The 23,560-nt window shown below is 38.7% G+C and overlaps 1 protein-coding gene and 1 long non-coding RNA gene across 2 annotated transcripts in view; one reads left to right on the top strand and one right to left on the bottom strand.

The window, feature by feature from the left end:
- The window catches only part of LOC124595119, a 379,626-nt gene extending 375,135 nt beyond the window's left edge, over nucleotides 1–4,491 (top strand). Inside the window, exon 11 of the mRNA XM_047133719.1 lies at nucleotides 3,551–4,491. Within this exon, the coding sequence (XP_046989675.1) occupies nucleotides 3,551–3,874 (324 nt within the window). The 3' untranslated portion in view covers nucleotides 3,875–4,491. The remainder of the gene's footprint in view (nucleotides 1–3,550) is intronic.
- Nucleotides 4,492–10,944: 6,453 nt separating this feature from the next.
- Nucleotides 10,945–21,219, bottom strand: LOC124615320. Its single transcript, XR_006979776.1, has 6 exons — nucleotides 21,101–21,219; nucleotides 19,938–20,094; nucleotides 19,653–19,723; nucleotides 17,147–17,204; nucleotides 12,924–12,957; nucleotides 10,945–11,521 (listed from the first exon to the last, which is right to left on the bottom strand). It is a non-coding gene; the product is annotated as an uncharacterized LOC124615320 (long non-coding RNA).
- Nucleotides 21,220–23,560: the final 2,341 nt, after the last annotated feature.

Below are 23,560 nucleotides of genomic sequence, written 5' to 3' on the forward strand. Positions count from 1 at the left end.
TTGAAAGGAGAGAATAAAACACATCAAAGTGCCTATCCAAAAACGTTGCAATTTTATACTTCCAAGTACTTTGCTGTTGAATTATACTTTTGGCAAGTAGAAAAATCTGTTCAGATGAGCACAATTGTATGCAGCCACAACAGAAAGAAAAAAGTTCTACATGGAATTTTCTTTGCTGCACACCACTTGCAGTAGATTTTTCTATACTGATGTGAAAGTTAACAAGGCATTCCAGACATGAAGTTTGTAGCCTTCTAAAGGAAATTTTACTAGCTGTATGTTTCATAAATTTACTCTAAATTTGGAGTCTGAGGTTGCAGATTGTCACAAACAAAGTAGGAATCAGTGTTCAGTGCCAGTAATCATCAAAGCATACAGTACGTAACTCTTGTTCTTCAGAAATAATTAGCTCTATAATAACAACAAAATTGTAATGCTGGGCATATGTCCATTTCAACATGCTAATCTCCAAAACTATTAGACAGATTTCATGCACTTTGCCTCATTGCATCAAAATCGGATCATGGAAAAAAATGATATAGTTGTTTAAAGTTTTATTTAAAACTATCTTCATGGGGGTTTTTGCAGGTAACTTGAGTGTAGCTCAGGGCAATGAACGTGTAGGCAATATTTCATAAAATTGGATCTCATATACTAGTATATCTAAAATTATCTGCTGAGCTTAATAGTTCACATGTTTAATTATCACAATGTAGTACAGCAAAGAATCAACAGATGGTAGTGCTAGTTTTGTAGTACAGCGAGCGCATTGCTGCTGCTGCTGCTGCATGCTACGCTGCTGAGGCTGACAAAGACCTGAGACAGCATATGTGTGCTGTGGTGAGATGTAAGCAGAATTGTAGCGTTGTTCTTATGACACAAAGCAAATTTTGTCGTGTTTCTCGTGCAACAATATGGGCAATGAGGCGGTGAGAAGAGAGCTATGGCAGCAAAGGGGCCTTTGGTCATGCAACTCATAGTCTGCTTAGCGATGAATGACAAAAGATGATCACACACACATCCCTCCTCTGTATATTAAATGCAGAGGGACATCATGGACAAAGGTATACAATATGATTGCTGGCTGCTACAGGGACAAAGCCAACATCAAGCCCATTGACTCTAATGCTGCAATTGAACTGCAAGTGGCAAACAAGGCCAACCACAGTGCACTCTAGAGCACTTTGGGCACCCAGATAGTGGAGAGACAAAAGAAGAAAAAGACATTACCAAGACAGTGCAAGAAGTCTACCAAGGCACTCATCTATGGGTGACCTTGGACCTGTGACTAGGCAGCAGTGAAGGAAGGGCTGTTGCATGCTGGGTTTGGGGATGTGGGCATAACCGGACAAACAGGAGGAAGCCACTGTAGTTTGCCATGGCCAAGCAAATGGCAGGCAAACTTTTGCACTGTGGAAGCTAGTAGGCTTCCTGATGAAAGCAGAAGCATTCCCTCTATGCCTGGAGCAATAGTAGCAGTGCTTAAAGTGCCAGGAAGAAGGCCACATGACTAAGCATTGCCGTTAAAGCCCTGCATTACATAAAATGCTCAGGCGGCCATGTGTGACAGTGGAAGATAAGAGGCAGCAATATGTGCTTCCTCTCGTGGCCCACATGTTGCTAACAGGTGCAACTACCCAACTTTCAATGGTCAGAACTAGGCCACAAACCTGAAGACAATGGCAAAGAAGAAATGCCGTCGAAGGGGAAGTTGTCAACAGACAACTGCACCCAAGACACGAGCAGACATCAGGTGTTCCCTCTGTCTGCAAACAGCTGAAATATTGTCTCTGTGTGTGTGTGTGTGTGTGTGTGTGTGTCAGGGGGGAGCGGGGGGGGGGGGGGGGGGGGGGGGGGGAGGGGAGAGGCAGCTACCGAGGAGTGACCAGATATACCAACTACCACCCGCACATGGCCAGAATACCCCACCCGTGAGAGTGGCTGGGGGCAGGGGGGAGGAGGGACCAGTCGCTAGAGGAAGGGCAGCAACTGCTGCTGTCAGCTGTGGTCAAGGCAGCAGCAGCAGCATTCAAAGCCACCATAGCAGCAGAGATTACCTCATTCATGGCAGCCTGGCTGCTGAAATGGCGGGAGTGTCCCATCAACAGCAAAAAATGCACTCACAGCTCACACGAAATCCCAGCCCACGCAGCAGAAAAACAGGTTTCCATCGCTGCCCCACTGACGGAGTGGGAGGGAGAGAGCAACAGGCAGGCCTCACCGTGGAAATACTCAAGGGGCTACTGCTGAACAAACCAGGACATCTTTGATTCATCAGGAGTCGACATCAACTAAAGAATCAAGTAGTCGAAGGAAATGCTCTGAGGCTTTGGCTACTTCATTCGCTACACAGGAGACATCCAGCTGAGGACAGACCTCCATCTGTCACCCTAGGCAACACAGGATGAGTGTTGTCACTAGGTGACACCTTTGCTTAAGGCCCTAGGATACAAAACCTAGCACTTGGTCATAACTTGACACATACAAGTTCACCATGCTGCTGCACGGATTTGGACTGACCTCTTTATGAAAAGCAGAACACAGTATCAAGCTGCATGATACCCACAACTAACATAGCCTACCCTTGCATGATATGTTACAGATATCAAGCAATTCACGACTGCTCATACTACCCATTCTGACTATCGCTAACACTGTTTTTCCCGAGGCACTTGCTACCCTTCATTCACCTTCATTCCTCATTGGGCCCATGTTCGTGGGTAATCCTACCCAGAGGCATAGACAACATCATGGTACCCCAAGCTGTGAACTCCTCAATTTACAGCTAACAATACAGAGGTGGCAGTAGATCTTTTGAGATGGTCACAGCATTGGTGTATGCCTGGAGGTGCTCCATCCCCATTGTAGTACCCCAAAGGTCTAATAGATAGTGCTGTTAGTCTTTCCAACTCAGTAACAGACGTATTTCGGAATTGTATACCAGAGGCAGAATTAAGTGCTGCAATCTTACTTTTACAAATACAAACTAATAGCGAATTGATTTGGCTAGGATATACTAATTTTGCTTTGTGTATTAAAAACTTAAAACAACATCGCTTTTGTTCTTTTGACAGATTATATTTATATCTTTGCTAGGAAAAACAAATTTATTAAGTTTGTTTGAGATTTGGGTGCCTACATATTTCATTTTGATTTAGTTTTATTTATGAATAAAAGTGCCTAGAAAACCTAACAGTCTCTCTGAATGCACCAGAATAGCTAAAAGACATGAGACTCTTATCTCAATAATTCAGGGAAAATTGTGAGGCGAACTGCAACTCAAGAACATCAGGCTTTAACTCACTCTTCGGAAACACTTTTGAAAAGCGAGGTGCGACAGAGATGGACAGCAGGTGTATAGTGCTGCAAACTATGAGAGGAACTAAACTAGTGCATCAACACTTTTCTAAACAAAATTAGTTATTACCACTTAAGATATGTAGTTGTTAATGTAGTCTACAGAAGCAGCTAATCACAGCTGTATCTCTGGTATCTATGTCACATTACATGGGAATGAATTAAATAACATTTTCATTTTCTTTCTCAACAGTCAATTCCATCTGGCCGCGCAGGTGTAGCCAGAGGAGCCTTAGAAGTTGTGGCCAGTGATGGCAAACCTCGATCGTGGAGGGGCAGAATCAGAGGATACCATGAACCCTTATCTTTGCTGTGGGCTCGTAAACATTGCCTCACTGTTGATCCTGCTGCACTTGGATCGTCATCCTCCATCACACTGTATTGTTCAATTTCACTTCATGCCCCTATGGTGTTGCCAGTTACACATAAAAACATGGAACAAGAAGATGATGACACCTTCGCACAACAGCAGAATCTCAATAAGAAGCAACAAGAAACAGCAAAGGAAAGGAAATAGTAACAACAATAGCAAACTGACACTATCCTAGGTGCTGGTTGCCTTTTGAATGTTCTTGGTATCTTTATGCACGACTGCAGTCATAATCCTGGTGTACTGCAATATTATTTTATACTGGGTACCAGACAAGCAAAATCACAGGAAGTTGTTATCCTGACACTGAAGTTCATTAGCTCATTTGTTGCAAACAGCTTATTTCCTGAGGCTAAAGTGTCTCGTGAACAAAGTGAATTAGTTCTCTTGTTTGAACGCATCAGTCATGTTATATTTTTGCTAACAATTCCTTAACAGCATAATTTGTCATGTAGTGTTTATATTGTCTCATTTCATTTACGAGTCTTTAATCATTGGTTGTTACACTTGTGTAATAGCTAAAATTATCTAATAGTAGGTCTTGACATATAATTATGTCTTATTAATAACTATTAAAAAGCTATTTTGCAGATAATTGTATAGCCAATATTTTTGGACAAATATTTGCTAAACATTTCATTTTGTCTTACTCTTGGTGAAAATTATTACTTATTTTTGATAATGGTTGTTTCTAGGTCCCATTTTCAAATTAATCAGACAAGTGAACAGGAAATATTTCTTTGCAGTAGAAACAAATAAAACACACACACTTTACTCAGATAATTATTAAATATGAAAATCTACCAGATTTGTTCATCTGGATAAGTAAGAATTCAGTCTTCCTTTAGTTTTTGTAGCCATTTATGAGCTCTGATCTGTTGTGTTATTTGCATAAATTTGCTTTTAGGGTAAATATAAAAGTTTTCATTTTCGTAATTACTGTATTTCATTTATTAATGAAATAAACTTGCAAATCATAAAAGAACATACAAAAAAAAAAAATCTCTTTTTTGACAATGGTCATCTTCATGATGCTGCATTGTGTGTTCTCATTGAATTTACATCATCACATACCATTAAAGTGTGACGTTATTATGCTTTACACACACAATTTTAAAAACTTTATATTTATGTAGCATGTTTTTCACTGACAGTCTTTTATAAATTACATTTAACTTATTAATTGTATGAGATGAATTGCAATGATACATACATTTCAGAATTAGTGTATCCACTGTGTGGGCAGTGAAACATTGACTTTGTAGTATGTAGTATAAACATGGCAGTTGCCTGCAAACGGAAACGTACAATACTCACTACCTGAGGCAAAAAGGAGTGGTGTGAGGCAACAAGCTCTGCCATACTCTGACAAAGCTGCCAGGCTACACCCATATTTTGTGAAAGGAGACATGACACACAAACTCAGAAATCAGCAATTCCTTTAGTTGTGGTGAGAGTTGTACTTGAACTCAGTGACAGACCAGGATTAGTTCCCGCACCCATTTCAAAATAGAAAACGATGAGCAACCCAAAGTATTTGGCAACAGATACTGCAAAATTGCTTGCTGAGGTTTGCAGTGTCGTAAGTAAGGTAGTTCAAGCCCAATCTCTATCGGTACCTTATGCAACCATAGTTGCAAACACCCTCCAAGCCAAGTTAAGTATCCGCTACATACCACAAGACTACTGTTTAGCTGTGGGCTGGCATTACATTATTGTTGAGAGAGAACATTACTATTGTCGTGTGGCAACCTCGCGATCATCTTACTCCCAAACTTTGTAGTTGGGATCATATGTAGACAATACGTGGGTGTAAACACACACTGAACCATAAGCACCTTTGGAAACAATATATAAGTAACAATTGTGGCCCATCGAACTATCATTATTCTACATAATGTGCTTGTTGCATCAAGTAAGACACTTTATCTTTCAAAGATGTGACAGTTTCTGGAAAACACTACAGTAACAGTGTGTGACACACACAAGCATTGAGAATACAGGGCTATTACAAATGACTGAAGCGATTTCATAAATTCACTGTAGCTCCATTCATTGACATATGGTCACGACACACTACAGATACGTAGAAAAACTCATAAAGTTTTGTTCGGCTGAAGCCGCACTTCAGGTTTCTGCCGCCAGAGCGCTCGAGAGCGCAGTGAGACAAAATGGCGACAGGAGCCGAGAAAGCGTATGTTGTGCTTGAAATGCACTCACATCAGTCAGTCATAACAGTGCAACGACACTTCAGGACGAAGTTCAACAAAGATCCACCAACTGCTAACTCCATTCGGCGATGGTATGCGCAGTTTAAAGCTTCTGGATGCCTCTGTAAGGGGAAATCAACGGGTCTGCCTGCAGTGAGCGAAGGAACGGTTGAAAGCGTGCGGGCAAGCTTCACGCGTAGCCGCGGAAGTCGACGAATAAAGCAAGCAGGGAGCTAAACGTACCACAGCCGACAGTTTGGAAAATCTTACGGAAAAGGCTAAAGCAGAAGCATTTCTTAAACAGGAGATTGGAAAACCGATGGATCGGTCGTGGTGGAGATCATGATCAACAATTCATGTCATGGCCTCCACGCTCTCCCGACTTAACCCCATGCGATATCTTTCTGTGGGGTTATGTGAAAGATTCAGTGATTAAACCTCCTCTACCAAGAAACGTGCCAGAATATCAACGATGCTTTCGAACTCATTGATGGGGACATGCTGCGCCGAGTGTGGGAGGAACTTGATTATCGGCTTGATGTCTGCCGAATCACTAAAGGGGCACATATCAAACAATTGTGAATGCCTAAAAAAACTTTTTGAGTTTTTGTATGTGTGTGCAAAGCATTGTGAAAATATATCAAATAATAAAGTTATTGTAGAGCTGTGAAATCGCTTCAATCATTTGTAATAACCCTGTATTGGTGGACATTTACAGGAAATCACAGTGGGTGGGGAAGGCCTTACCACTGATGTATTATCATGTATTTGTCATCAATGTTAACACGTTGAGTGGTGAATGTTTCACTGGCAGGGCCTCCACAATGTATGTTTGAACAAAGACAGATGATTCAGTTTATTACACCATGATCAGATATTCAGTATCGATTGGTTAGCAGCTATTGCAATTTCTTTTCATGTGAAAGCCACATGTCCACGTTTACAGACGGCAAGATGATCACTTGGGCATTCATTCATACCCAGGTGTACTGGTATGAAATGAGCATTTTTTTGTGAAAATGAAACACTAATTTTGAAGTGAAAAGTAAAAGCATTTTATTCAAAGTACTGACCACTGCTTTCTATACATTTTGACCACATTTCTGGCAATTTGTAGACACCATGCCAATAGAAATGTTCGACTTTTGAAGCATACCAATCAGACACCCAATTTTCGACTTCTTCGTAGGAATCGAAGTGTTCCTCAGCCAATGCGTGTCCAATTGATGAAAACAAATGGTAGTCAGAAGGGGCCAAATCTGGTGAATGTGGCGGGTGGAGTAGCAGCTCCCAGCAAAGTGTTCTGATTGTATCCTGAACCAGTTTTGCTTTGTGTGCAGGTGCATTGTCATGTAAAAAAAATACTTTGCCATGTCTTCTGGCCCATTCTGGTCTTTTTTCAATCAATGCATAGTTCAAATTGATCATTTGTTGTCTGTAGTGATTAGTATTCACAGTTTCGCCGGGTTTTAGCTCATGATACACCACACCTTTCTGATCCCACCAAACACAGAGCATTGTCTACTTGCCAAATCGATCTGGTTTTGCAGTCGATGCTGATGGTTGTCCCAGATTAACCAATGATTTTTCCTCTTTAGGGTTCTTAAAATAAATCCATTTTTCATCACCAGTAACAATTCGATACAAAATTGATTTTCTTTGTCTTTGAAGCAAAATTTGACAAACGGTTTTTCTGTTTTCCATCTGTCTTTCATTTTCCACACTTTTGGATCTTTCCCATAGCTTTCAAACAGTCTGAAATTGTTTGTTGTGCAACATTTAGCATTGCTGCCATTTGCTTCGGACTCAAAGTATCATCATCATCCAATATTGCTTGCAACTCAGCGTCTTCGAACTTTTTTGGTGGTCTTCCACGTTCATTTCTTACATCAAAATCCTTATTTCTGAACCGTTGAAACCATCTTTTGCATGTTGCTTCTGATAGAGCATGATCACCATATGCCTCGACAAGCATTCGATGCAACTCTGCAGCACTTTTTTTCAAATGAATACAAAAAATTAATGCTTTCTGCAATTCATCACTTTCTGGTACAAAATTTGACTTTAACACGATGAAAACATATGTTGTTGTTTGTTCCATGACTTGATGTATACTAAATATCTTTGACAGATGTCATATACCAACCAAAAAAACAAAAAATTAAGGCGTGTACACAACAAATGTTCCACATTTGTATCTTAAGGCTCATTTCACACCTGGTATGTTGTGTAGAGTGGATACCATTCTGAATGGAAACTTCATAGTAACAGAAACATAGAATCAGGTTTGTAAATTAATGGCTCTGAGCACTATGGGACTTAACATCTGAGGCCATCAGTCCCCTAGAACTTTGAACTACTTAAACCTATCAAACCTAAGGACATCACACACATCCATGCCCGGGGCAGGATTCGAACGTGCGACCGCAGCGGTTGCGTGGTTCCGGACTGAAGCGCCTAGAATCGCTCGACTACAGCGGCTGGCTGTAAACTACTACTCCAAGAATTTTGAATGTGTCCAACTTCAGCAACTGAAACTAATTCTTCAAAACTCGGTGAACAAATTAATATTTTACAGCTCAGGTCATAATCACCATCATTACATTCAGCTATTTTAAATGCACTGCTGGATAAAAGTCGTCTCTAGACCTTTCTGAGCATTATGGTTCTGCAAAATAGGCATCCATCCATTTTGTAACAGTCTTCTTAATAACTTCTCTTGCAAACCAACAATAATTATAGTCCAATGGTTATGTAGCCAATGTTGTTACACAAAGTCAGTTGCCTCAAGAGATTGAAACACACCCTCTTTATAAATAAAGAGGTAGTGTGAAATGTTTATTAAGATTAAGTAAAAATTATGTTTCCATTCCTTGGTACACATTTTAATGCATTTCTCATCTGCATCTTATGAAAAGGATAGACTCCATAACCTAAAGTGTGTGTTACCGTCATCCTCATCCTCTGTCTCTTCACTGGTGCTGATATCATCCCCTAATCTTATTACTAGAGCCCCTATTTCATGTAATATCCAATTAAGAAATACACATAAAAATGTAACTATATAATGTATTATATATAAAATCCAAAATTTTATTTTTCTGCTAGAAAATATAAGTTCACAGGTAGGCTAGTCAAGTGTATGTTAATTCTTCATTTGTTCACTTCTGCTACAAGGTACTAATGTTGAGTTGGAATGGGATGCACAGTTAATTAACATTTTCTCCTGCAATTTTGTCAATGTCGCATGTGATTTATGCTGTTTCATAATTTCCAGCACTTCTACCTCCTCCACTTCCCTATTTAAGAACAAGACTGTCTTTCTTCTCTAGCTCATGACCCACTTTGTGACTTCTTGGGTACATGTGCTTGGGTTAATCGAACTGAGGGAAAAGCTGCATTATCAATATTAGCGTTCTTTGCTCAAGTGTATAAGCCACTCTTTAAATTTTGTTGGTGTCATTCTTTATGATAGTCCCCAGTTTCTTCAATGCAAACAACCACAAAGCATGTCGAATAAACCCATCAGTAGTCAACATCTAAAAGAATAAGACTGTTGGATTTTTTTTCCACCTGGGAGCCTTCACTGTTAGTCAGTGTCCTCAGTCTGCAGTTGATCCACATTTCCCCATTTCATCCAAATGAAACAATTTTGTGAGATCTGTTATATTTTCTATGGGCTATCTTCTCTGGCACTGCTCAAAAGTCAGGTTTCTCAAAAAAAAAAAAAAAAAACTCGCTATCAATATTTGTTTGCATTGGGTTCCTGATAAAGACCATTACAAAAATCTTAATTGACACAGAAAATTCTTAACTATTGCACCCAAAATGCTTTCTTACCAACAGCATTTTTCAGAGAATTGTCAGAAAATAGATTCCAATAGCTCAGGACAATATTGTTGAACACTGGTCATATGCACATTTTCATTTTGTATTACTATGTTCTCCGAATCTGATAAAGTATACCTGGTATGCAGCCCAACAGCCATGGCCATTTCTTACTCCATCCCAACTCTGACTAAATAAAACTAGCAGTTACTGTTTCAGTGCATGAATGCATTAAGATTTCTTTTACCAGGTGTGCCTAGTATGAGTTTTTGTCATCCAATACACTTACACATTTTTATGACTACACCAAACAAGAAGCTGTTTCACTGTCAGTAAAACACACATTATTCAAAACATTTGTGCTGTAATGATTGTTATAATTTCATAATTTGACATTCAAGTCCCAATTGATATAAGTCATTTGTAATGCATCATATACACTGCCTTTATTTTCTTTCCTCTGCTAGAAAATAATTCAAAAACTCCAACAGTTTAGCTCTCAATATGAACTGCAAGTTACTGAAAAAACTAACAATTTGAGATGTTCAGTGTGGTCTGGACTTTGCTCATGTCACAACTCTCATTCACCAAAAGTGTACTAGGCAGGAAGGGCTGTACAAACTGCAGTTATAAGCAGTCTGTGTGGAAAAAAACAGTGCAGAGTAGCAGCTAAAATTTAGAAATTGCATTTTTTGGTGTATTCTTCCTGTATGAAAAATTTCAGGGTATGTCTTAACATGCTGGATTGGACCATGCAGTTCTTAATCAGGCAACGTACTGAAATAGTGTTTGCTCACGTCATGTTTTTTTTTGTGCGCACATGTGCACAACAAATCAGTAAATCACATACTATGAAGACAAATTGGTTGTAATAAGCATTATTTTAAACAATTTATAGCAGTGTCAGGTCTGGACACAAGCTTGTAGGGCCTAACAGTAAAGGTGACTGCTCAAGTAAAGCAACCTTGTATCTGGATTACACTTATGACAAGTTGTTCTTACAGTAACATTGTGTTTCACAATTGCCACAGCATATAAAACATAATTCTTTTATCATATGTCAGCTTAAGAATCAATTATAGACCAATCAAAGCATTTCTGCATGTAGAATTAAACTAAGGAATAAAAACAGTTCATGCACCAGAGCCAGGTATGAAACAGTAACATCGCTTCATCATATACTGGTGTCATCACACTTTATTTTCAAACATTACAGATACTGACAACTACATATTTAATACAACATATGAGTTACATGAAATAAGTAATGAGACTTTCTCTAGGAATTTATTTTTCAAACAGTATTATCCCTTCAAATTAGCTCCCATTGGCAACAGTGCTGCACATCAGTCACTTCTTTTGAATGTTCTCCAAGGTTCCAAAATGACGTGCTTTTTAAGACATACAGATTCCCCAAGTTTAACACAAAACTTTATGGAATAACGTTGCTCTAAATTCCAATGTTGCATCGGTGAAATTTTTTGAGACTGCCACTTATAAAAAAAAAATGACACGATGGCCATATGGAGCTGAACCACTGAGCATCTAAAAGGGATGAACACACCAGGCTACACAAGCACACAGTGTTGCCAGCCTCATTACTTTTCTCACCTTGTAGGTCCAACCTACATTAGTCCTGTGAAATAATCTGTGCATTAACAAGCCTTCCTTTTCCCTAACTACATTGTTAGTAATTCAATAAAGCCACAACTATTCACACCATTCCATTTTGATCTGAAGATACCGAAGCTGTAATCTGAAATCAAAATGAGAAGTTTTTTAGTATAACATCTGAACACTGGATAATCATTTGCATTTAGTTGATATGTTTCATTATCTGAGATTCAAAGGAAAAGAAATTTACTCTTGAATAAGTGTATTCAATTATAAACAATGAAAACAGTAATTAGTAGATTGTTGGGAATGACACAAACGCTGCAGGCACAAAATCAGCAACTTATTTTCCAAGTGCCCAAGACAAATGAATCTAATAGTACACAGCTGCAAATCTGGAGCAAGTACAGATGTCCATCACACATCCTAAGGCAATCACAATGCAGAAACTGTTGCCTTTGGCTTTAGTGGATGTTTACTATAGCACTTTTTTAGAACTTCACAGCAATGATACTGAAAGTAAAACCAAGTGCTGAAAATTTTCCAAACTTTCTGAAATGCATCTAACTACCAACGAATATCTTCCTTCACCAATCCAGAAACACTGCAAAACTATATACATAAAAGTGTTCATAAAAGCATTCGAGCCCAACAGGATGTTGAATTTAAACAACTTTTGATTAACAGTTCTACATCCAAAAGTAACATTGGTTAAAAATGAAACTTCTGTAAATAAATGACCCATAACTTACTTCTGCATGTAATTGCAACAGAGATTCCGTCTTTAGGTGTGCGGTTTTCTTCAAAGGGAGAGAGCGTAGCACGAAGCATGCCATTTATTAACCAAGGTACAATCTTTAATTTTTTTATAAATATAAAACAATCACTAAGCTGTCAATGAAGGGGAGTATACTACTTACAATGCCCCACCCAAAATGTAATGTCAGGAAACTATATTGCATACCAGATTTTTTTTTTACACAAAAGATGGAAAAAGCCCTCTTCAGCAAGTTCTATTCACTGCACGTAACTTTCATTTCTAGTTTCTTATTGTTCATTCCCACTTTGCCTAGTCCTGCCATCCCTCCTAGTGTCACTTTAAGGTTCTCATACTTCATCAGGCAAATGAGGATAAGCTGAGATTAATGAAGAAGTATGAGAACCTTAAAATGTGCTTACATGACAATGAAACTGCCATACATCATCTCAGCATATCTGGTAAAATATAGCCAAGGCAATCGTGAATTCAAAATTTGCACTTGAGATGATGCACAATATGCACTAGTATGAACAGGAGTTAGTTTGTGTTCATACAATGTGTGAAAGCAGTACCAAACAATGAAGACTTGTAAGCAACAAGTAAACTTGGACTCAGTTTCCACCTTCTGCACAGGCAGCAAGTACACAGTAGCAAAACTCAAAGCACCTAAAGAAGATGGCTGGCTTGGTCATCTAAATATTGTGCAGATAATGAAAATAACTCAGCAGAATGCCTGTAAACACACTGTTAGTGCACTGGAAACATTTTACAAAATAAACCTTACCTTAATCTCACCTCCCAAAGCGACAGGCACTGACCTGCAATGACAAGAAGTTTCCATATTAATGAGACTAGTTGTAAATGCCACTCCACACATGGAAGAAAGGAAACAAGGCATCAGGACGTTAGAGGTGAATTCTGCTCTCAGGTTTCAAGTTACTGCTACATATTAGCATTTCATCATCTGCCTTATACTGACTGCACTTATTTTCTGCAAGTATCACCAACAAGGGCAACTGAAATTATATAGTAAGAAGCTAAGTGCCAGAAAAGAAATGTTAACTATACAGGGCGAGTCAGGTATGTAACACCACTTTCATTTAATTAATTCCAGGTATCAAAACAAAGTTTTCAGCAAATTATAGTACACTAACAGGGCATTTACTTTGCTATGTGATAGGAAGCCTTAAATCTTGTCTCCATTCCAGTTCCAACCTCATTAAAAAACCTGCACAATTCTGGCTTAATTCATTTTTCAAGGAAAAACACCAGACTACACAATAGTTGTTCCTTACCCTGAGAGATGGGGGAGGGGTATGGGTGCCCTCACTTGTATTGACAAATTTTACCAAGTACAATTTTTAAATAGGATGATAAATACTTTAACAGCATCCAAAAGGGCTTGAAGAGTAGTGATATAATGCTTGTTAATGTTGAGGCTGAAACTCTAAGCAAAAGAATCTGAGCAATGAACTAAAATTGGAAAGCAATGAGACAAGAGCCAGACATTGCAGTGGTAACACTGCCAAGCAGAGCTCTCATGTGAGGTTACATCATTATGTGCAGCAAGACAGGCCTATGTTACTAAAATAAAAACCTCACTTTTTACACGACACAGATACAGGGTCAGCAATGATTTTTGTACAAGGAACTACAACATATACTAGCTTCTTGTGTATCAGATGAGGCTTAGGAAAACAACTTCAAATGTTATGTCTCCAGTTTTCTGTGGAAAAAAACTAGTTCTGCCAGGAAATTTTCCATTTAAATCCTCATTGCTGCTTACTTGTCAAAGCCAAAACACAATCATCATCCATACTTCACACTGCCCTCTTAAAGGAATAAGTAAACTTATGTATTAACTTTCTTAGGAAATTTTTTTTATTGTTAATAATTAAATGACCTGCCTCTAACCAAATGCTTCTTAAAGTAAACCACCTGCTGCCTGATGAATATTACTCAAAATTGTAATCAGACAAAATACACATTAAATAAACTAAACAGTACTCAGAATGACCTACAAAATGCCACCCACAAAATAAATATTTTTCTAAACTTAATTTTATTTGACACTGGTTTATATGTACATATTCTTTACCACTGACTGCAAGGCATATTTATTGTAGCCATTCAAGAGAAGATTAAAGTACATTGTAGGATAGGCTGTTGCATACTGTGGCAATTCAACAGTGCATATTGTCTAACATTATTAGGGCTTCATGATAGGTACATCTTTTAGTACTTCCACAGAAAGTAATCAAGAAGTCAAATCACGAGCCCTGGTCAGCCATTGTGCTGCACCATTCCAGCCTACCCAACGGCCAGGAAACTTTTCCTCTGGTCATTGCGTTGCAACATGGGAAGAGAAATTTCGGCAGCCATCATGCTGGAACCACATACTCTGTCACTTTTGCAGTGATACCTCTTCTGAATGAGCAGACAGAATGTTCCAGAAGAACATGTGCATACCATGTTTCCAATTACCATCCCTGAGGCGAAGTAAGGTACCTAGTGGGATTTACCAAGATGGCACACCAGAGGTTTACATTGCAGCCATTATAGTCTTATCTCATGAAGCCAGCAAGGATTTTCCACTGTCCAGTAGTGCACACTATGTAAATTTGTAGTACCGTTGTTCGTAAATGTTGCTTCGTCTGAATAAACATAGCATTGTCTTCCCAGCAATGCACAGCAAAGCAACAAAATTCTATATGGCTCATATTCAGGTACACAAAAAGGGCAGAATTTATGCACATATAACCTCTGAAAGTGCAGTCTGTATGCATGGAATTTTTAAGCAGAAATGATGTGCCTATAACCGACACTTCCTGCTACTTCTGCAATGCAGACAAGTAAGCTATCTTAAAAGGACCTAGCCTGGCATGAATGTGTTTATAACACAATATTGCTCCAATTGTTTTGTGAAGACTTTCAACCTAAACAGTAACAAGCATTTTATCACTGCACTCTTCTCTTCAAGCTCTTTCAGATGCCATTAAAAAGTACATTTCTATTTTAAAAAATCATACTTGCTTCTTTATTTACACCAATATAAGAGTTAAGGATCCTTATATCATAACGAAGTACATGTCCCTTTGTCCCTTAGCACACTATCAATTGCCAAAATCTTAATTTCGATATCTGGAACTTTTCACAAAATAAAAGGTGATAACTTATGTGACTCACCCTATACACCAAAGCAAATATATTTAAGATACATAAACTCAGTCCCAAATCAGCTCTTCAAACACTGAGGAAACAAACAAGTGACATAAAAACTACTCTTTGCTTTGATCATTACCATGCACAAGCTCCTCTTCAAACAATTTCTAAGCACATTCATCTTTCAGTGCAGTAAAGCCTACTGTTATTTCGACTAAGCACTGAATTGAGTAACAGAACTTTTTCAAGCTTACTATTACCACATTAAGGTATGTCAGCTACAAATGGCTAATGGAATATGTGAAATTTTAATAAATTGAAATACTGTTAAGAGGTATGAATAAGATCATCACATGGTTGAGAGCAAAGCTGAGTTTTCTTCGTAGATGAAAAAATTTGAGCAGTTTGCAGCTTTGAATGTTCTACAGGTACCCCATATAAAATGTGCCAATTCTTTCTCAGTACTGTGAGCTATAGAGTAAACAACTTTGGAAGATTCATAGCACTGCTAGACTTTTACCCATGCTTTCACAATACTTTAGTAAGCAACTGGAAAGCAACATTGTAGCCATCTTGCTACCCACACACAATATCTTTTCTGTGGGGATGATGTGGAAGGACCAGCCACTTTCTCCTCAGCATCACCTCCTCCCACTAATAAATATTCCAAAACCTGAAATCAAGTTTCTCTCTCAAATGCTAGCAACAAAAGAAATGACATAAAATTGCATGTGTATGCAAATATTAGCTGCAAGAAAGAATTTCATATGAAGGTATGTTCAAGAAAGCAACCATAAGGGAACCAAAAAATGAACTCTGACCAAGCTGAATGCTTACCCTGGAGGGACGAAAGTCCTACCAAGTGTTTTTATGGCATACAACACTTTTCCATGACAAGAAAGTCTGAAACCTTTTTCAAGGTCAGGAAGGGAGGGGGAAAAAAAATCTACAAAGTTTTAAGGTGAAATGCTGCAGTAAAGAATCAATACACCCCACAAGGAAGCTTTGATTTATATGATTTACAGACAGGTCAGATTATCCCAGGCACGTGGAGACAAACTGTCAATGCACCTGATTTTACTACACCCCACAACAACCACAAAGAGTCTACCTAAAAGAAATTCATGACAAGTTCACAAATTGTTTTTTTAAAGTCCTAAGTAAAAGTACTGTGCCAAAGTAACTAGATGAACGTTACTGCACTGTTTAAAACAAAGACAAGTAACTTTCTGTTTATCTCTTTGCTCATGATGCTCAACTCTTTTGGCTTATGAATTTCATCCACAAATTGCAGGAGAGGGTGACCATACCTACCACGTATAGATTGCTACACTGTCAACAACACTGCCTGATCTGTTACTTTCTCCATATTTTGCTTCCCCTCACTGGTAAAGTATGACAATTTTTTTTCCTGTATGCAGTTGCTGCAAAAAGTAATAGTGTCTCAGAACTCCTTACTTTTAATAGGAACTCCTTTCCCCATACAGCGACTAAATTACACACTCTCCTGTCTCGTCCACTATTATTTGAGAAACTCACTATATAGTGGCATTCGAAAACACATGATGTATAAACATTTGCTAGCATTGTGCAATGGTGATATGTGGTAGGTGGCCAGAAACATTGTTTCCTTTGATGCATACTAAAACTGCTGCAATTACACGTTTCAAAACCTCATTCTAACCTCTGCAACAAAGCAGTAGCCTGGAAATATATTTTGAAACATTGTTGGAAACTCAGGGTGAACACAACTTCAGTGCACCACTTCTCTCTCAGAAACCTCTCCCGCACAAAATATCAATGAATTAAAAATAAGTAATTAGGAGTAATTAAAAATAACTTTACCTTTTAAAGAACTCCACAGTATTCATTAACTATTCGGGTCTCCTCGAGTGGCTTACACCTGAAATATTAAAGTCTGTTTAGTTCCCTAAAATCAGAGAGAAATATAATTTAACAAATCTTATTCTATCAGAACGCTGTGGGTTGCCATCAGCTGATTATCTGAGTAGGTAAGGAGGTTCATCATTACAAAATGTTCAATTAAGACTAGAGCATATGACATATTGCACTACTGAAACAATTCCTAAAGAACATTACTTTGATATTATCATGTGAGGAAAGAAAGGCAGAGCCACTGGTAGCAAAATAAACTTCCACTCATAAAATGAAAGTTGTTACTTGGGTGTAACAAATTAACACTAATACACAGCAACAGACCAGTTTAGGCAAAAATAACCATCCAGCATCCAGGACAGGCTCAGACTTCAGTGTTACAATAGGTTCGTATGAGCAGTTGCCAGCGGGCTCATGCGGATAGCTGAATTCACGTTGAAGCTTAGCTGTTTGCTGTATGAGCAGTAGCAGCAAGTAGCCAGATGCTACCTTGAAAAATTTTTCTGGTGCACCCAAACTGCCAGATTCACGCATGCGTAGAGCAAGCTGAGCTCTAGTGGGGAGGGGATCCTCCCCCACGTGACCCGTGTATATGTTTCGTGCCTTCTTAATATTTAAATGTGATGTTACAGAAGAATGCTGAAGATTAGAAGAGTGTATCACATAACTAATGATTTACTGAATAGAATTGGGGAGGAAAGAAATTTGTTAGGACATTCTGAGAGATCACGGGATCACCAATTTAGTGCTGGAGGAAAATTTTGTGTGTGTGTGTGTGTGTGTGTGTGTGTGTGGGGGGGGGGGGGGGGGGGGGGAGTAAATGCAATTGAGGGAAACCAAGAGATGAATACAGTTATCCAATTGAGAAGGATGTAGGCTACAGTAGTTACTTGCGATGGTGCCAATGATGTCAACTACATATACAAGGCAACAAACATGAAAATATGTATAAGACAATAACATATCCCACCTAAAATACAATCAAACTAGTGGGACAACCACAGGAAACTGGGGATTTTAGGGAGGGGACAAACTAAATATAACTGTAAAGAAACCACATGATCCCAAAACACACAAATGACGAAAAAAATAAATAAATAAATACTAAATCTACAGGAATCAAACACTTTCCGAAACACCAATACCTACACAAAGCTATGTAAATTAGATTTGGTCATAGCTATTGATACAAAAACACCAACACCTTCAACTATGAAAAACAAAACGAAAAGCACACACACACACACACACACACACACACACACGGCACCATCAGACAACAGGACATCTACAAACACAACCAACTCAAACTTCGCACCTTAATGTCACACACTGTAACACCCTTACATGATGGATCAAAGCAGATGGGTGGAATCTGATGCTTCCGTTGACCCGGATACAATAGTACTGAGAGCTGCAGCAAACCCGTCTTCAAACTGAAGACCTCACCTACAGGTTATCTGCATTACAAATAAACATCTATTGCACCTAAGCACAATTTGACAACACTTGGATTTCCTTGTGTATCTTTTTCTGCATCTCTTTCCGCATGTTAGCATATCATCCTCAGGGCAGCCTTTGAAGGCAACTGATTGTTGCAGCTACTTAAACAATTACGACCTCTTATGACTGCATACTTTGTGTTATGAAGAATTTTGTATTCTTCATACTTTGCAATGACCACTGTAGCAATTTTGCACCAAATATACTTTTCCATCATCTGAAAGCTTGATAGACACTAAAACTAGTAACCCAAAATGTATACATTGGGGGACTTTAATCAGTATTAGGTCCTCACTTCAACATTTATCAAAGGTCTTTGATAGATACTTCTCCAGTAATCTCTCACAGATTTGACCAAACGGCTTTGACAAAATTCTTTTGTAGCGCAATATGGGCCTCAGCAACAGTCACAAAGGCAACATAAGCTGCCAGTGAGAGATAAGCAGACACTAATCATTAAGAAATCATTCCCTATGTGTTGCTAAAATATGTATGAACTTTACATCCAAAATGAAAAAGAATGCCAAAGTGTACTGAATGATATTCAGCATGATACTGTTTTAAAATACTGCATGCTAGGAATAACTACAAAAATTAATTTTTTCATTGCATATAAAAACTATTTACTGTAAACAAATACATGTGATGATATTACAAAGGTAACTGTACATTGCATTGACAGACACACATGATCACCATTCCCATTCGGTGTCATTTCTCATAAGTTTGCAAAAATGTAGTCGTTTAATGCAATGAGAAAACTTGCGATACGCTTCTAGTAGTGAAATTTAAACAATCCAATTTATTTTGGAATGTTTTTTTCTCTTATCTCTTGATGCCAATTTCTCTATAACGTATTGTGTCTGCTATTCTCTACTGATTAAATCTGTGCAATTAGTTTTACAAACAAAATAATAAGTATTTCAAGTCATTAAAGAAATCCACAAATTACCTTACAAATTTCTATCCTCAACATCATCTCCCCATGTGCCAATTTCCAGCTGCACCATTCGGACATAAAACCTGTAACATTGACTTTCTGTAATCCTTTAAATCAACAGAACAAATAATAAAAATATAAACACATCATATTCAGAACGCTGTGGGTACCATCAGCTTAATTTTCAAAGTAGGTAAGGACATCATCATTACAAATGAGTTCAAAACTTTTTATCACCTATGAAAAACTTTCATTAAAGTAGACCCCCAAGTGTCAAAATTTATAATTTAAGCTTACCACTCATGTTTTCATGGCACAGTACATCCCTTGGAACACTCAACAATTTTTCTAACAAGATCAGACTCCATTATCATGAAGTAACTTATGTCCATCCTCTCCACATTCCATGTGGGAACAAATGATGGGTATGCATCATTATTTAACTGAAGATAACCTAGAACAAAAAAAAAAAAAAATCATCACAAATGCTTATGCAAGACCGAATCTGTGAAATGTTGTCTACAGTTTCAGGACGTTAGAGGTGAAATAACCTTTCAGGTATCAAGTAATTGCTATTTGCTAGCATATCATCATATGTCATTCATTTATAAGTGCTTACCAATGGTAAAGAACAGAAGGAAAAACTGACAGCACCAAATTTGAGGAAAGGAACACTATGCCAACGCTAGCCGCCCCCCACCCCTTTTCCGTCCCCACAAATCGTTTCTACCAGTTTCACCGGTACGCTTCCTATTCGTTTTTCCGATTATATTGAAACCAAACAAAACCTTAAATCCCCTTTTCTACTATATTTCTATGGCAAACAAAACTGCTAAACAATGTTCTTCCTAGCACGTAACGTAACCGAAAATGGTACGATGAAGTTTACACTTCACTATAATGAATACCTCGAAAAGATGAGGACGGCACTATAACCATTCCAGTCTCTACATAAGTACTTCATTCCCAAAAAGAAAACGATTTCATAACTTGCAGATATACTTAAGCATTCTTCCACAAGTTCCATACTGTCTAAATAAGGCCTTTGCGCGTCACAAGGCATCCTGACGTACAATAATCTGTTGCCACTGATTGCAAACTTAAGTAATCCTCTCACAATCTGCATGGCTCTGCAACCACATCAACATGCTCAAATCACGAATATAAGGGACTATAAATGAGATTACAACTAATTCACTCGATTACGGCTAATTATCACAAAAGTGTGGAAACATCTTCAAATACAAAGCGACGATTAGGAAATCAATATGGTTATACGCGCAATGCGGTCAACAAATCTCCGTAGAAATAAAACAATAATCGTTCCTTCCTACACATTTCAGCCGTTAAAAACTCAAACATACCCTAAGTGTTAAAAACAAATCATTTGTGGGTGATTAAATATGACAGCAACAACGGAGAAAACGGCTAAATCCACTATTTATTTTGTCCTCACTTACCAACACATCCGCTCAGTCCCGCTACCGTCAGTTGAATAACATGGCGTGGGCCGGAGAGTACGGAAAAGACTCCCCCATCTACTCCATCATCCGCTGTTGCCAGACATCTACTGGCTTCCTTGCTCTCTAAACTGGCACCAGCTTAAGCTTCGTATGAGCAGCTGCCAGCGGGCTAGTGCGCATGCGCAGAGCTGTATTCGCGTATGAGCAGTGCCTTAATCTCGCTTCTGGCTACTTTAAATGTGGCTGTTTGCTGTATGACCAGTAGCAGCAAGTAGCCAGAACAGATACTACCCGGAAAAATTTTTCTGGCGCGCCCAAGCCGCCAGATTCGTGCATGCGCAGAGCAAGCTGAGTTATAGTGGGGGGGGGCCCTTCCCCACGTCACCCGTGCATACGTTTCGTGTCTTCGTAATATTGCTGGTCTTTTCGTTTACAGCTCCTACGTCAAATGAAATCAAAACAGATATCTGTGGCCGGGAGCCATCAAGTGAATTAATATACATTCTAATAACCGCGAAAGACCGAAATAAGTTAGTAGTTTCAATTCTCAGGTTTTATATTATTTCCACGTTATTAGCAATCAACCATTAATGTCTTAATGAAGCTATTTCTGTCAGTTTTATAGAGAAATTTGCTTCTATTAATTTTTTTCCGCTGAGGCAGTTAGTTTATTTGAAACGAAGTGTTTCATTCCGGACTATCGACTACTTTCAACTTCGTTCAATATCAAGCGCAAATTTTTATTTTCTGGGACAAATGACATTATACCATAATAAAGAACCAAACATGACAATACAGTACTGGACCCCCAAGAAAATTGGTGTCACGAAAACCACATGAAAAGCTGAATATCATGTACTTCAGAGTGCATCTGGACATAGAAATGTGCAATTAGAGCGGAATGAGGCATTTTAGTATGGTTTATGAAATTCCAATGCTGCTGGTGTAGTCTTTGATGTCCTGTTCCTTTTATGACATCATAAAATCTCTTAATGCTATATACGTATGATCATATCTAAACATTTACTTGAAGCTGACTAAGTAGGCAAATTTGGTCAGTAGTATTGAACTAAATATTTTGTTTCAAATATGATGACAGTTGTAGCAGAATTTTACAAATCTGCCTTCAGTGAAAGTGTTTTTCGAAAACAAGGCAGTTTTCTAGTACTTCCTCTAGGCCTGAAGTTATTTCTTAATTTGTGTTTACGTCTTAAATTTATAGAATGCCAGTCTATGGTAAATTGTAGACTGGCAGCATACCGTGTTTTATCGTTTTAACTCCGCACATGGCTTCATATTTAATCCTAGAGTATAATATAAACTGTCAGTTGTACAGTTCCTTTGTCTCACAGACAACCTTGTTAATTTTTTGCACATTTTGAAATAGTCATGAAATTTATTGTCCTTTATTCTGGTGTAAGTTACACAAGAAACTGTTTTTGCAAGAAATTTGTATTCCATCCTACTGGGCGTTTTCAGTGCTGTGTACATGTAAACATGTTGGAAATGCTACATAACAATATTGCAGAGTACGAATTAAAAATAAAAAAGTTATTGAAGTCACCCCTTAGCAAAATGTTATGGTAACCATGGGCTGTGGAGTCTAATTTTGAAATGATATTTTGCCAAGAACTGCTTCCTTATTTGCATCCTTTATCTGATGGGATATGATAAAACTGCTGCTCTAATTAAAACTCTGTATGTCCTCTCAAGAACATGCCACAAGGCTGCACATGGTCATGGGGAGCCCCACCACGAAATTCCACCAGAAATTCGACGAAAAGCATATGAGCAGAGGAAGCACCAAGCACGGGCTGCCTATGTCATCATAGCTGCGCATGCGCAGTACAGCCTGTTGCCTGGTACTGTCTGGTAACTGCTCAAACGAACCTTTGTAATTCTCCCATCTACTCCGCCATCCACTGTTGTCAGACGTCTGTGGGTTTTTTGGCTATAGTGACGGACCACGCACCAAAAACTCTAACTTATTAAGATAAGACACTTTTATTAAGGTTTGTATAATTACAGAAACACAAGAAAAACAATGCAGAAATTCACGACACACGTATCACTCAGTCAAGTCGTAGACGGGACTGCTAAAGAATCTCGAGTCTCCAAAGACCGTTTAGTCTGCACTTCGCTAATGAAGTTACTGGCGGTCGACTGTCGCCACAGCCCCCCCCCCTCCCCCCCGGGTGTGCGGAGCACTGGGGGAAGGACGTGGGTGTCTTCCTGTGTAGTGGCATTGTGGGATGCTCTCTGGTTGATGGCAGCGTGTGCTAAGAGTCCATACTGTCTGTGCAGGGTGGACTAGTGCTCGTATAGTCTGCATCCAGTGGGAGGGGGGCTATACTGGTCGAACTGCACACTTGAACTGGACTGGCACAGAAGATGTCGTCGTTACAGTACCGGCGGAGAGGGGGTTGCGAATCTTGAGCATCCCGTCAGTGCTGAACG

Source organism: Schistocerca americana, chromosome 1 (assembly GCF_021461395.2).
Source record: "Schistocerca americana isolate TAMUIC-IGC-003095 chromosome 1, iqSchAmer2.1, whole genome shotgun sequence".
NCBI classification, from domain to species: Eukaryota; Metazoa; Arthropoda; class Insecta; order Orthoptera; family Acrididae; genus Schistocerca; species Schistocerca americana.